This window comes from Rhinopithecus roxellana, chromosome 8 (assembly GCF_007565055.1).
Source record: "Rhinopithecus roxellana isolate Shanxi Qingling chromosome 8, ASM756505v1, whole genome shotgun sequence".
NCBI classification, from domain to species: Eukaryota; Metazoa; Chordata; class Mammalia; order Primates; family Cercopithecidae; genus Rhinopithecus; species Rhinopithecus roxellana.
Genome location: NC_044556.1, coordinates 80,378,152 through 80,391,729, shown reverse-complemented (window position 1 = coordinate 80,391,729; position 13,578 = coordinate 80,378,152). Strand labels below are relative to the sequence as shown.

The 13,578-nt window shown below is 35.7% G+C and overlaps 1 protein-coding gene across 3 annotated transcripts in view; it reads left to right on the top strand.

Moving 5' to 3' along the window:
- OLFM3 (olfactomedin 3) overlaps window positions 1-13,578 on the top strand; it is a 207,082-nt gene that overhangs the window by 180,910 nt on the left and 12,594 nt on the right. For all 3 annotated transcript variants that reach the window (XM_010360615.2, XM_010360616.2, XM_010360614.2), the window contains one exon: window positions 3,890-4,109. In XM_010360615.2, coding sequence (XP_010358917.1) covers window positions 3,890-4,109 — 220 coding nt within the window. The remainder of the gene's footprint in view (window positions 1-3,889; window positions 4,110-13,578) is intronic.

Here is a 13,578-nt window from a genome sequence, read left to right as displayed (position 1 = left end):
TTAATTTTAGCCAATATCTATTGAGCGCATACCACACACAAGGTGCGACTGGCCCCTCTGCTGGATGTATAATACATAATCTCTCTTCTATGAAAGACAACTAACAGGCAGGTGAACTGATGGTGAATGGAGGTATAAACATTACTTATGAGTGCAAAGGGAGAAGCAATTAATTTTGTTTTAAAAAGACCAGGAGAAGAGTTATGAGAAAGCAGTTTCGTACTAGTGACCCTATCCCTCCACTACTAAATTATAGGGAGAGTCGAGAAAACCAAAAGATTTATTATGTCAATTTTCAGTGCTCAGGGTTAGAGTGTAGATGGTAAAATAACAATGTGAACCCAATGCTGAGGTCATCGGCAAAGTAGAAAATAGTAAGCTGGCACCTTAGGTGTGGGAAGAGCGTTCCCAGAAGGAACTAGTCAGGAGGAGAGGAGCTCAGATTGTTTGGCACAGATGGACAATGCAGTGAGAATTCTGCAAAGCCAAAGGACAGCTTGAGAGTGTAAGGGTTGACAGGGCTGGGAAATGCATGATGAAGCATGTGCATCTTTGGGAACTTTTGACAGAAGACAGGAAACTAAGAAACAAAAAAGATACAAAACTGAGATAAACCCCAAGGAAATAATGTGCCTAGTCCTATAAATTGCCTAGCAGCAAATCAGCAGGCTACTGATAAGAAAACAATTTTCAGGCAGCAGCACCTTGTGACAATGACTTGGATTTTCCTAGTTCATGTATTCCAAGTATATGCTGAAGTTATATGTCAAAATCCAAATAACAGTAATGATAATAATAATGATTTTTCAGAATACTATACATATTCAAAGTACAGTTCTAAGCACTTTCAGTATATTAACTGTATAATCCTTACAACAATCTTGTAACTCAGGCACTATTTTCATTTCCATTTTAAAAATAAGGAAACTGATGCACAAAGAGTGTATTGGTGTATTCTTAACACTGCTATAAAGATCTGCACTGAGACCGGGTAATGTGTGAAAGAAAGAGGATAATTGACTTACAGTTCTGCACGGCTGGGGAGGCTTCAGGAAACTTATAATCATGGTGGAAGGGGAAGCAGGCACCTTCTTCACAAGGCAGCAGGAGAGAGAGAGAGAGAGAGAGAGAGAGAGAGAGAGAGCATGAATGCAGAAGTACCACACTTTAAAACCATCAGCTCTCATGAGAACTCACTCAGCATCAGAACAGCATAGGAGAAATCGCCCCCATGATACATTCACCTTTCACCTGGTCCCTCCCGACATGTGGGCATTACAACTTGGGATAAGGTTTAGGTGGGGACACAGAGCCAAACCATATCAAAGAGGTTGAGTAATTTGTCCAGAGACATATATCTAATATGCATGAGAACCAAGATTCAACATACAAAATCCATCTCCAGACTTATACCTCCTAATACTAATGCTGCATTGCTTCTCCAAGTAGACTTTAGGTCTCTGAATTACAAATAATAATAATAATTAGGTGCTCAACATATATTTGTGGAGTTTATTTATTTGTTGAGACCTACCATGAGTTAGATTTTGTTCTAGATGCTAGTACTATACTTGAAAAGAGGAAATGGAACATTCCAAAGTAAATTCAATATTGAATACTTTTTAAAAAATCTTCCTACCCTGTCTCTACTAAAAATACAAAAAAATTATCCAGGTGTGGTGGCAGGTGCCTGTAGTCCCAGCTACTCAAGAGGCTGAGGCAGGAGAATGGCGTGAACCCTGGAGGTGGAGCTTGCAGTGAACCGAGATCGCACCACTGCACTCCAACCTGGGCGACAGAGCGAGACTCCATCTCAAAAGAAAAAAAAAAAATTCCCTCTGATACACAATTTCCATCTTATCAAGAATGTTAAGTAGGTTTTGTCTTCTACACTCTTTCAGATAGAAAGCTTATGGCAACTACTATACTTGAGATTGTCATTCTTATATGAAGAGATTGATGTTGGCTTACTCTAGCTAAGAACTTGGATAAAAAAGCAACATAGTAGAAAGTGAAATTTTAGAAGAGATTAGCAAACATAGGTCTATGCTATTCTACTGTAATTTTTTAAGTATTTGATATGAGCATTGGGTGGACTTTCCAATGCTCTCATATACGTTTCCAGAGTTTCACTATTGATTGCCAATCATCAACTTAGGAATTGTTGAAAAGATTAACAAATCTAAATACCTAGTTTTGAATTGAAGGAGAAGAAAACTACTAGCATTTTCACATTGAATTGCTCTCTTTTAAATATGCCCATGGTACAATGTAAAACCTTTGATTGTAACAGTTGTTATAATGTACAGAAAATGATACTAACAGAAATATTCTCATTAAAATCCTAATGAAACAATTGTGTCTTCCTTTAGAGATGCTGCAAGATACTCTAATAAGTCTGTTTCCAAATGAGCTGACAAAATGAGCAAAGCTCTGCAATTCTGCCTTTGACTGTGATATTTATGAATCTTTCTCATTATTAAGTCTCTCCATAGCCTCCCACTCAATATGTACATGTGAACAAATTCAAAGATTCTGAACTTACAGAGCAAGTGGAAATTTCCCCACAAGAAACTCAAGCCCATAAATCAGGGCAGCAATGGGAGCTCCTGCTGTTTTAATGCATTTATAGTAATAACATCTCCTGAATGTAATCTAAAAATGCAATTTTCAGCTCCTTACATTAGTGTACAGTATGATTTCTGACAGCACCTATGTATTATTCTCAAATAATCATAAGAGGGGCAACTTTTTCCACAAATGATATTATTTCCAATAAATTAATAATTGAATCAAACTCCTGAAATACATATATACACCTATCCACTACTATGAAGTTAAAGAGAAAAAAGTAAAGGTCACATGTCTAGAAACTCAAGGTGAAATTGTAGGCATACTTCAGTCCTGTTATGGCTAGGGGTGAGGGATACTGCTTGACAACAAACACTTCGTGTGTGTGTGTGTGTGTGTGTGTGTGTGTGTGTGTGTATTTGTGTGTGTCTGTGTGTTGGATGAAAGTCAATGCTTCAGCTTCAAACAACTGTGTGTAACTGGCTCATCTGTTACATAAATTACACACTTTGGTTTCTTAAAGAGTTAACTCACTACATGGGCAAGCAATTCTGCCATACATGACGGCCTCTAAATTATCTATGGTAAAATAAATGGAGTTGAAGTATAGGTAATAATTCAAAATAGTAAACAGTAACATACATTTCTTTGAGCATTGGGAAGCTTCACGTGATTTATTATACTTTCTAAACTTACGTCATAATGAAGTTGTGCTAAAATTGGTATTTAAAAGATCAAGGAATACCTGAGCACAAAGGAAAAACAAAGTTGGTAGATGGCCATGATGGAAAAATTCTAAGTGTCAGAGAAAAGCTGATCCAGAGTCCAAAATTTTCTGTATGTGCCCCGTAACATGGATATTTAGTAGGTGGATGATTAGACTCAACTGGACAATCATAGGGTATTTGATCTATTTTCACTTTATCCAAACTTAATTCATAATTAGAAGATGGATTCTGCTTATATTTCTTAACTAGATAATACATCGTTCACTATGTAAAATGTTACCAGAAAACGAGATAGTATATAACCCATAGTTTCTACTATTGCAAGTTTTTCTAATTATAATAAGGAGACATTTGCTGTAGAAAAGTAAGCATTAAAGAAAGATTCTTGTATGGAAAAGCTGAAATAGATGGACTTACTACTAATCATCACATGACCACTTAAATTTTCACAAAATACCTAATTTCAACCAAAAATCAATAAGAAATGTTGAAGCTATTTTAATAGTTTCCTTTAAGTATCATAATAAAAGGAACAGAGCAGCATGATCTGTTTTAAATGACTCTCAGGAACAATAGACTGCTTTTCACAGGAGTTGAAAGAGAAAATGGATGAGCTCCTGCCTTTGATCCCTGTGCTGGAACAGTACAAAACAGATGCTAAGTTAATCACCCAGTTCAAGGAGGAAATACGGAATCTGTCTGCCGTCCTCACTGGAATTCAGGAGGAAATTGGTGCCTATGACTATGAGGAACTACATCAAAGAGTACTGAGCTTGGAAACCAGACTTCGTGACTGCATGAAAAAGCTAAGTGAGTATGGTAATTTCATTTGTCTAAGGTACATTTTTATATAATTTCAAAGAAAATTGTGTTCTTACGTTTTATAAAGAGTCATAAAATATCTAATTATAAAGAAACCAGAGCCCATTTTCTAAGTGTGAATTGTCCCCTAATAACTTAAGCATGTCTGGGTACTCTGTGCTAGACTAATGATTTCTTGATTTTTAGAGCACTGTATTACCATTTGGTGGCTTCAAATAAGTAGTCTGGCAAATACAGTCAAATCTATGGACTACACTAGTGGATATACATTTTATTTTCCAATATGTGATATTAGTCATTGCTTGGCTAGAGGAAAAAGGCTTTTTTTTTTTTTTTTTTTTTTTTTTTTTTTTTTTGGTTAGTGGAGAAATTTAGAGACTAGGGAAAGGTAAGTTGCCCTGGGACCAAATGTCAAACAGCAATTATTAAAGAAAATGGAAACAATTCCTCCAATTTACAGAATTGCCATCAACTGCTCTGATCTACTCAAGAAATGACAAGGTGGCAACTACTTCAATGGGAACTCACCACTACGTAAAGAATCAAGCATGTGACATGCCTGGGTCATGAACTCTAGTTCTTGCCTCCTAAAATGTGTGGTCCAAGCTGGTCTGAGTTACAAATTCTTTCATGATATCCATGAGCTAATTATTCAGTTGAAGTCAACATGGGACTAGTCTGCAACTTGAATGTAAAATAAACAAGTGGTCATGAATTGAATAAGGAAGAGTTATAAGTTTATTTAGGATCAGTATTTTAGTTGTTGACATGATGTGACATGACAGGGAGGGCAAGTCAATACCCATAGAAAGTGTTCTCTCAAGATAAATACATCCTTTTGTGGATCAGGAAAATTGGGAAGAGAAGTAAAGAACACACAAAAAAATGATTGATTTTTAGTAAAGAAAGCTTCAGTGAATAAATGTAAACATTTAAAATAAAATCTGAGTGGCTTACAAGAACATTGTAAAGACTATTTTACAAATATGCTTCAAGTGATAAAAAGAGATCCAAAATGCAAAATATTGTATTTGGTTATCACAGTCTCAAAATAGTATGGGAAACTGCTACATCGGAGGCTCCTCTGTCATCATAACAGGATTTCTAAAAGAATCCAACAAAATGAATCAGGAGGAAATAAGGTAAACCTGAAGGCCTAAACACATGTTCAAGAATCCTCAGCTCTTTATTCCTCGTCAAACACAGTCTACATTTTTTCATTTACAGTTGTTCTCCTAACAATCAACTTTGTATAATAGATTCTGTGAATTCAGTTTTCATTCCTCTCTTCTCATTGTACACATTGTTGCCCAAGGGATTTTCTGAAGTATAAATCTGAAATTATTTTGCTCTGCTTGAAATCTCCTATGGATTCCTTATGTCATAGGATACAGTCCATGGCTTATGTGACCCTTCACGTGTGGCCCCTTCTGCTTCTCCAGGCTTAGTTTTGGCCACTTCTCTGGTCACACACTAAGTCCCAATCATGTGTGCCTTACACTGTCTTACCATGGAGCTGTTATAAGATGGTGTTTGTTCCTGCTCCTGAAACACTCCTTCCCCTGTGTACCCAGCCTCCATCAACACACTTTCACCTGCCACATGTGATAAACTATTCACTCGTCAGGTCTCAGTTTAAATGTTGTGTCTTGCTAGAATCATTCATTGCCCTCCCAGACTAGGCTGGTGTCCTTGCCAGGCACTTCCAAAACCTGATATTTCACTGATGATTGGATTTCTCTTGTTTCATTATCATTGCATGTGTAGTACAATGTGTCTTGCTAGACTTTTTTTCTGAGGACAAGAACAATGTCTATCATGTTCACTCTACATGTTGTATCTTCCAATGCCTAGAAAACTACCTGGTGAAGAAAAGTCACCCAATAAATATGTGGTGAATGAATTTACTCTATAAGGAGTCATAGGAATAATTTATACACTTTTCAACAGAGTATTACCTATTTCAAGTAACAGAGAATTATCTGTTTTACTCATAACAAGAAACGCATCTTTTTAGCCACATCCTATTTGAGCCAAAATGGCAGGGCATTATAAGACTAAGCAAGGGAAAAGTTATTTATTTAACATAACATTTAAATAATTATTTTACATGCTCTGCTTTTATAATTCAAGTTGTGGAGTTTATGTTTAATATACAATAGGTAAACATTACTTACATAAGGAAATTCTGCTGTTATATTTGATTCTTTTTATATTAAGAAATATCTTTAGTTTAATGTCCATATTAGTGACAGGGCTTGCCAGATGGTGTCTCCACAAAATAAGATAAGAAGTAAATCTCAAATGAAGAATTACACAGTGTCCTCAATAATATGAGGTTTACAAAGAAATATCCAGATGCATTTTGTATTAGCTCATAAAATATCTGGTTAAAGATTTTCTGCAAGTGACAATCTATAGGATTTGTCTTTGTGGGGTTTTGACTTTCTTTTGAGGAGGAGGTCCATTTGTTATAGCAAAACCATTCCAGACCCTGAGAATCAATTCACTCTTTTATTCCTAGCATGTCACAATAAACCCAGGCACATAGGCATTGCATGTAGTGACCCAGCATCTGCTAAGTACAAATGCACTCTACTGAAGTAAGGATAGGCAATAGAGTGATTCTAGTTAGTAAACCTCCTGAAACTTAAAGGTATGTCAGTTATATTTTTGAATGAACAACACAGAAAACAACTTCTGGGATTTGCTCAATTTTAGAAATGAGCTTTCCTTCTACAGGTATTCTGTCTGGTTTACCTAGATGGAAATAATCTGTAATGCAGTTGAGTAGTTCTATATTCTCCTCAGCTCTTTTTTAACCCCATTTGTTTGTTTTTTCTAACCCACATATAACCCCCCACATATAGCCCCTTCCAATACTGAAAAAGATATTTTGGACAAAGAGGGTTAATCTAAATAGGCACATATTCGTCCTTTTTATTCTTCCTGTTGAACTTTGCATAATATTTCTATAGCATCCTTATGCTTAGGACTTGATCCTTAATATCTGTAACATCACGGATCTTTTTAATTCATTTTCTCCAGAAGATCACAATGTTAGAAATAATTTGATTGTCAAATAAATTGCATTAATTAATCAATATTTATTTTTATTTTAGCTAATCTAAAACAAAACTTGGCAACTAATATAATACAAATATCAAATAGCAATAAAATCGGTATTCAACTTTCTTATTTAATGAGATGGTTGCTACATAAATTAGTGGAGATGATTCTATAAAATACTGAAAATAGTTCCCACACTTCATAAATGCTTTGTAGATTATTAGCCATCCTCAGCTTTTTATTCACTTAGTAGAGAGGCCATTGCCACAAACAATGAATGTAACTTTTTTCATACTTTTTATCTCAAGAACTGGATAGTTTTTACTATCCCACCATGTTTAGGTCAATTAACCACTTATTGAGCATCTCCTGAGCAAAGAGGATATTTTATCGACTGGACCACAACCCTTAATTACAATGTAGAAAACGTCCAGGCAGAGCCATACAGTCATTTATACAGTGAAATATAAAGCCACATGGTTGCTGAAAAAATAAATAATTGAAACTTCATATTTTTTATTTTTAAAAGAGCCACTCTATTTGAAAGAAGATGTGTGGTAGTATATATTATATATATTATTATATATGGTGCATAAATATATGTATGTATATACACAATTGCAGAAGAAATGAAACATATAACTTTAAGTATAGCAGTAGGTTATAGTTTGATTAACACTCAATTTAGTGTTTACATTTCCTGGCAATTGGTACAGTTTGGATCAGTTCATCTCTGAGAACCCTTGAACTCCAAGGCTAATATTATCTCATAAATAAACGCCCAGTTATCCATATATCAGAATGCATACACTTGGGGAAGAAACCTGATGTTAACATAAGGACCATTAACAGAAAGGGTAGAGGAAAAAAAGCATATCAGGGGTTCAGTTGTTCCAAAAGGGCCTATAATTCAGTTGCTATGCTGCTCAGATCTAGAGTGGGACATTGGATAATTATGGAATCAGCAATATAGTAACAAGAGCAAGAAGGCTTATTCATCAATAGCATCGTCTCTCTACACAAATGCTTCTTAACCCATATGGCCAATTAGTACAGGGTAGAAATGGATTAGAGAGAAACAATAAAATTGCAACAATGATGAATGTGTTTTCCCTCACTTTTTCAGTGGATTTGCTTTTAAATAAATGTCACAGCGTACATCACATGAATTTTAAGATGCTAAAAACAAGCTAGTCTCCTTGCCTACAAAATCTAAGTTACCCCCAAATGGTAAATAAGGCCCCAAAGGAATCACAACTCATCAAGACCACTGGGGCACCATGGGCACCATTTTGCTTATTTCTACTACAGAATTAAAGATTTGGAGAAATTAGGAAAATCTGTCAACAGCAATGGACCCTCTGGCCTGAATGAGGTACAGTAATGTCCTTTTCTAAGTCCTTAATGTACTCCAATGAAAGACGGAATAGAATAAAGTCCCCTGTTCTTAACTGAATCATGTCACATTCCTAGATATGCAGAATGTAATTGTATGTATGTGAGAATTCTACTGAAAAAACATGGTTAAAGTTTGTACACACCCCTAAGAACACCAAATAGATATTTAATGTAGATTATAATAAGACTTTCCAGCTTTCCAGTCCTCTGCCCCTGACACGGTCGTGTTAGTGCTGTTTTAGGGCAGTAGTTTGGTGCCATCTAGGGAAGCACTGTATTCTATTACACAACTTTGAGACTTCATATTTAACAGAAGGAGCATTAGAAACTTAAGGTCACAAGTAGAGACTTGAGTTACTGTCTTTACTGTTTCTGCCAAATTAATTTTTAAATGAGAACCAAATTATCTATAGGCTAATACTTTAATTTAACAATTATTTATTGACTCTCTAACGTGTGCTGGCACTTTGCTAGGTATTTGTGAATACAAAGATGGGAAAGAGACCATCTTCTTCTTGTCAAGGTTACATTTTAGTGGGGACATCTGACACATAAGTCAATAACTACAGCAATATTGAGTGCCTACTGCTTGACAAGCACTAGACCAGCTGCTTCACATGTGCTATTTCCAATCTATGCAAGATCTCTGGTTTAGGCATTAGTATCAACAACTTCACTAAAACAGATACGCAGAAAGTTTAAATTAACTTGTCAAAGATTCATGTTAGAGGCAATCACTTCACATGGAAGTCCTTCTGAGTTCAAAGACTGAAATTTCTTTCCTCACACATAATGTCTTTTGTGGGGTACAAAATAATAAAGAACCCCCCTAGATACATCTATAACTTTCACTTAATGAATAGAACCACCATCCACCCAATTGTTATGGAAAAAAAGAAGTTAGATTCATTTTTGATTCTTCCCTAAGCTTCACACCACCATTCAATCACCGCATCTTTTATCTCCCCTCTCACCAATTTCTCAAAACCACCTCTTCTACATCCTCACTTCCACCACCCTAATTCAGAGTGTCATTTGTGATTTTTCAGCTGAATTACTCAAATGACCTCCTAATCAATTTTTTAGCTCTCCCTCACTAAAAAATATTTAGTGTGATCTTTCCCCAATACAAATCTTGTTATATTATACCTGTATTCAAGTAGTTTACGTTTAAAATGGAATCCAAACACCTTTGCATGCTTTGTCTTCATGAAATGAACTCTGCCCAATTCTCCAGGCCTTGAGTTCCCAGGTTCTCGTCATGCACTCACTCTAAGTTTTAACCATTCTCATCTTTTGGTTTCTCAATTGTGCATGCTTTCTTTACCTTCTTGACATTGAACTTGCTCTCCCTTGTCATGGGACACTCTTCCTTCCCACTTTAACTATTCCATGATTTTTCCTTAATGTGGTTGGATTCCCCTGGCATAGTCTTCCACAACCACCTCCCCTACTCTCCCATGACGCTTAGTACATTAACACATTTTACAGAAAATGCCCATTTGTTTTTCTGTTTTAAATCTTCATACCCTTATAGATAAATTCTCCCTGCACTGAGAGATCAGAATCAACTTATTGTTCTAGTTGAATTTTGGGAGACCATCACAGTATACCTGAAACATAGTGGACAAAAATTAGTGTCTGCAGAATGTTCAAGAGCAAATTTAATTTGTAAAATCAAAAGCTTCAAGTTGTTTTCAAGAAATAAATCAATGTGTGTCAAATATAAAACACATCAATATCTTTTACAAAGCCAAAAAGCTTCTGGGGTGAAAGGAAAATAAAAGCACAGCCTTTTTTTCATGTTTGTTGTCATTGCCAACTGTCCTCTCTTCAATGGCAATGCAGTATCTCATTCCAAAACATCTGATACTTTGCTTTATTAGCACTTAAAGCAAGAGACACTGAAGATCTCAGTGAAAGCAGGAATTAACAAAAAAGTCAAGCTGTGTGCCTCAGGTAGAGAGGAGTGAGGTTTGACTCAGAAATGCAATAGAGGAAATTTATAAGAATATTCCTTTAAATTAAATTGAACCTTTAAATAAGTCATTTATCAAAAGGAGTCTTGCTCTTCCCAAAATTCTAGGTTGTAAAATAGAATGGCAATGTCTCCATTGTCTATGCATTTTATTCATTCTTCTGGAACTCTGGAACCTTAGTTATATTTTAGCCACATTTTTGGTAATTGGTAAATTCTATCATATATTTATTTATCATTAATTCTCCTCTTTTTACCTCCTACATTTTTCTAGATTACACCTAAATTATGAGCCTCTTAATGATATGAAACCTGTATTTCCAAAGGCAAATAGGAATTGTAAAATTAGTTGGGATTTCATAACACAAGTCATCGTTCAGTTTGAATGCTGAACAGGCTTCTCCTTAAAGAAATGTTCATAATCTAGGCTTAATCCCAGAAAAGGTAAAAGGAAGAGTCAAAGAAGTTTCAAAAATAATAAAAAAGGTGAAACTGTGTTAACATTGCAAAATGTGTGTTATTTGGACATGTTCATATTATTCTTGATCCCATTAGCCAGATAGTCATTAGAAACTCATTCAGGGCCGGGCGCGGTGGCTCAAGCCTGTAATCCCAGCACTTTGGGAGGCCGAGCGGGCGGATCACGAGGTCAGCAGATCCAACGACCATCCTGGCAACAGTGGTAAAACCCACCCCGTCTCTACTTAAAAGGATACAAAAAAACCTAGGCCGGGCGACCTGGCGGGCGCCTGTAGTCCAGCCTCCGGGAGGCTGATGAGCAGGATGAATGGCGTGAAACCCGGGAGGGCGGAGCTTGCAGTGAGCTGAGATCGGCCACTGCACTCCAGCCTGGGCGACATGAGCGAGACTCCGTCTCAAAAAAAAAAAAAAAAAGAAACTCATTCAGGTGCTCTATCCAATAAAATATTTTAAATATCCATTCTTGTCCCTACCTTTCCCTCACTAGTATAACTCGTAAGGCTAGACAAATAAAAGTTTAAATAATATAAATTTATTTTACTACCAAATGTATGGTACAGACAAACTTATTTTAAGTACCTAAATAGGTAGACTTTAAAGAACAAATCAGCAGTATTTCTTAATGCATGAGTTCTCTAATGGCCTTAAGTAAAAAGAAATACCATTCTGTCCATAAACATATTCAGTAATCCATTTGATTTGTTTATAAGGGCATGGCCTTAGGATTCGAATCCAGAAGGTATTAGTGCAGAGTATTACAGAGTAAGAAATATATATACATAAAAGAGAGGACAGATGGTTTTTACGCTTCGTTAGTGCAAACAACTGATCTTCTGCTGAATCCCAAATGATATCTTTTCCTGAGCTACTAATTGATAAATATACATTGTAACTGATTATAAGAAATTTAATGTCCAAAAGTCATGATAGAAATAAAATGATCACTTTCTTCAATTATTACATTTGGTAAGATACATATTTCAGTACATTTTCTGAATATACACAATGTGCACATGCAATATTTGATAAATGCTAATGTTTTCATATCTTACTGCAGACAGAAGAGCAGAGCAGGAGAAAATCAATGAAGTAAGACTCCTAACTTCTTTCTTTGCCATCCACCTTTGCAGGAACATTTGTCTTCCAGGCATTTGGGAAAATTACCCTTTCTGTCTGGCTCCCTTTGTCCTCATAAAAAGTGAGAGTAAAGTGAGAAAGATAATGATTTCTTCGAACAAAAGCTAGTTTGAGGAAGCTGAGAAATAAAAAATGACTCTTATTGTTTATTTTATGTTACCACGTTTTACAATATCTGTGCTCCATTAGAATCTGGGGATACCTATGTTTACTTAACACTAAGGTACACAAAATTATAAACAAAAACGCTGTCAGTTTTATACATTCCTGTAACTTTAATTTTACTAATTTCATTTGGCAAGATGAATTCTAGCTTAGGAAATCAATAACCATTTGTAAGGGAAGCATCTACTGAGAAGAAATCAACATTGAGAGCTCTGTCAGTTTTTTGCTTCCTGAGAATAACGGTAGATGATGGTGATGATAAACATAATGCTGATAGTGTTTATTTTACCACAACCACAAATACCACCTTCTCTCCATCAGCATATACATGCTGTTGATCCACTATCTAATCAGTGTTCCCTTAGTTAAAATGAAAAAATGTCAAGCTCAGAATTTTCATGTTATAGATGAGGAAATTCCACTCCAGAGAATAAGTGCATTGTCCAACATCATACGATGACTGAAAGCGGTGGCCTAGATTTGAAACCAGGCTTGCTAACTCATGCCTCAGTGTTCAAACCTGGATGGAATATAGCACTCTAAGAATGTTTCCTGGGAAATTAATGGGAGTAAAAACAGACAGACACTCACATACAAAAATTATAAAAAAAGGAAAGATAGAAGCATGATTACTCATGGTTACTAAACAGATTAAACTACCATCTGCTCATGGGCTTCATTTATTTAATTACTGTCTTTCACAACATCAGCATATTGCTCCCTACTAGATTATTTGTATAAACAAAACTTTCTTAACCAACATCAGCACAACAATAAAAATATCCTGTAATCTCATATTTTCCTACCCCTATCTTCCTGCTTCCTTTCCCTTGAAAGAATATTTTATAGCTGCTGCTTTGGTTTACGTTCTTTTCAAACCAACTTCAATTCATTTTCGGGGATCACCACTCTTTATCTGAGTTTTGTAATCAGCAGTGACTCTTGCTGCCACATTTTATGGTTATTTCTTTGATGTTCTGTTGCTAGACATCTTAGTGGTATTTGTCACAGGTCAGTACTACATCCTTCTTAAAACACTTTCTTCTTTTGGATTTCTTAATACCATATTTTTTTTTTTATCCCACTTATAGCTTATTCATGGGCTTCTTTGCTGAGTCCTATAAAAATTGTGAGTTACAGAGTTCTGTGCTAGATACCTTTCTCTTTTCTGTGTATGCCTTCCCTCTGAGGTAATATGTACTCCTAGCATTCACTGTCATTATTATGCTA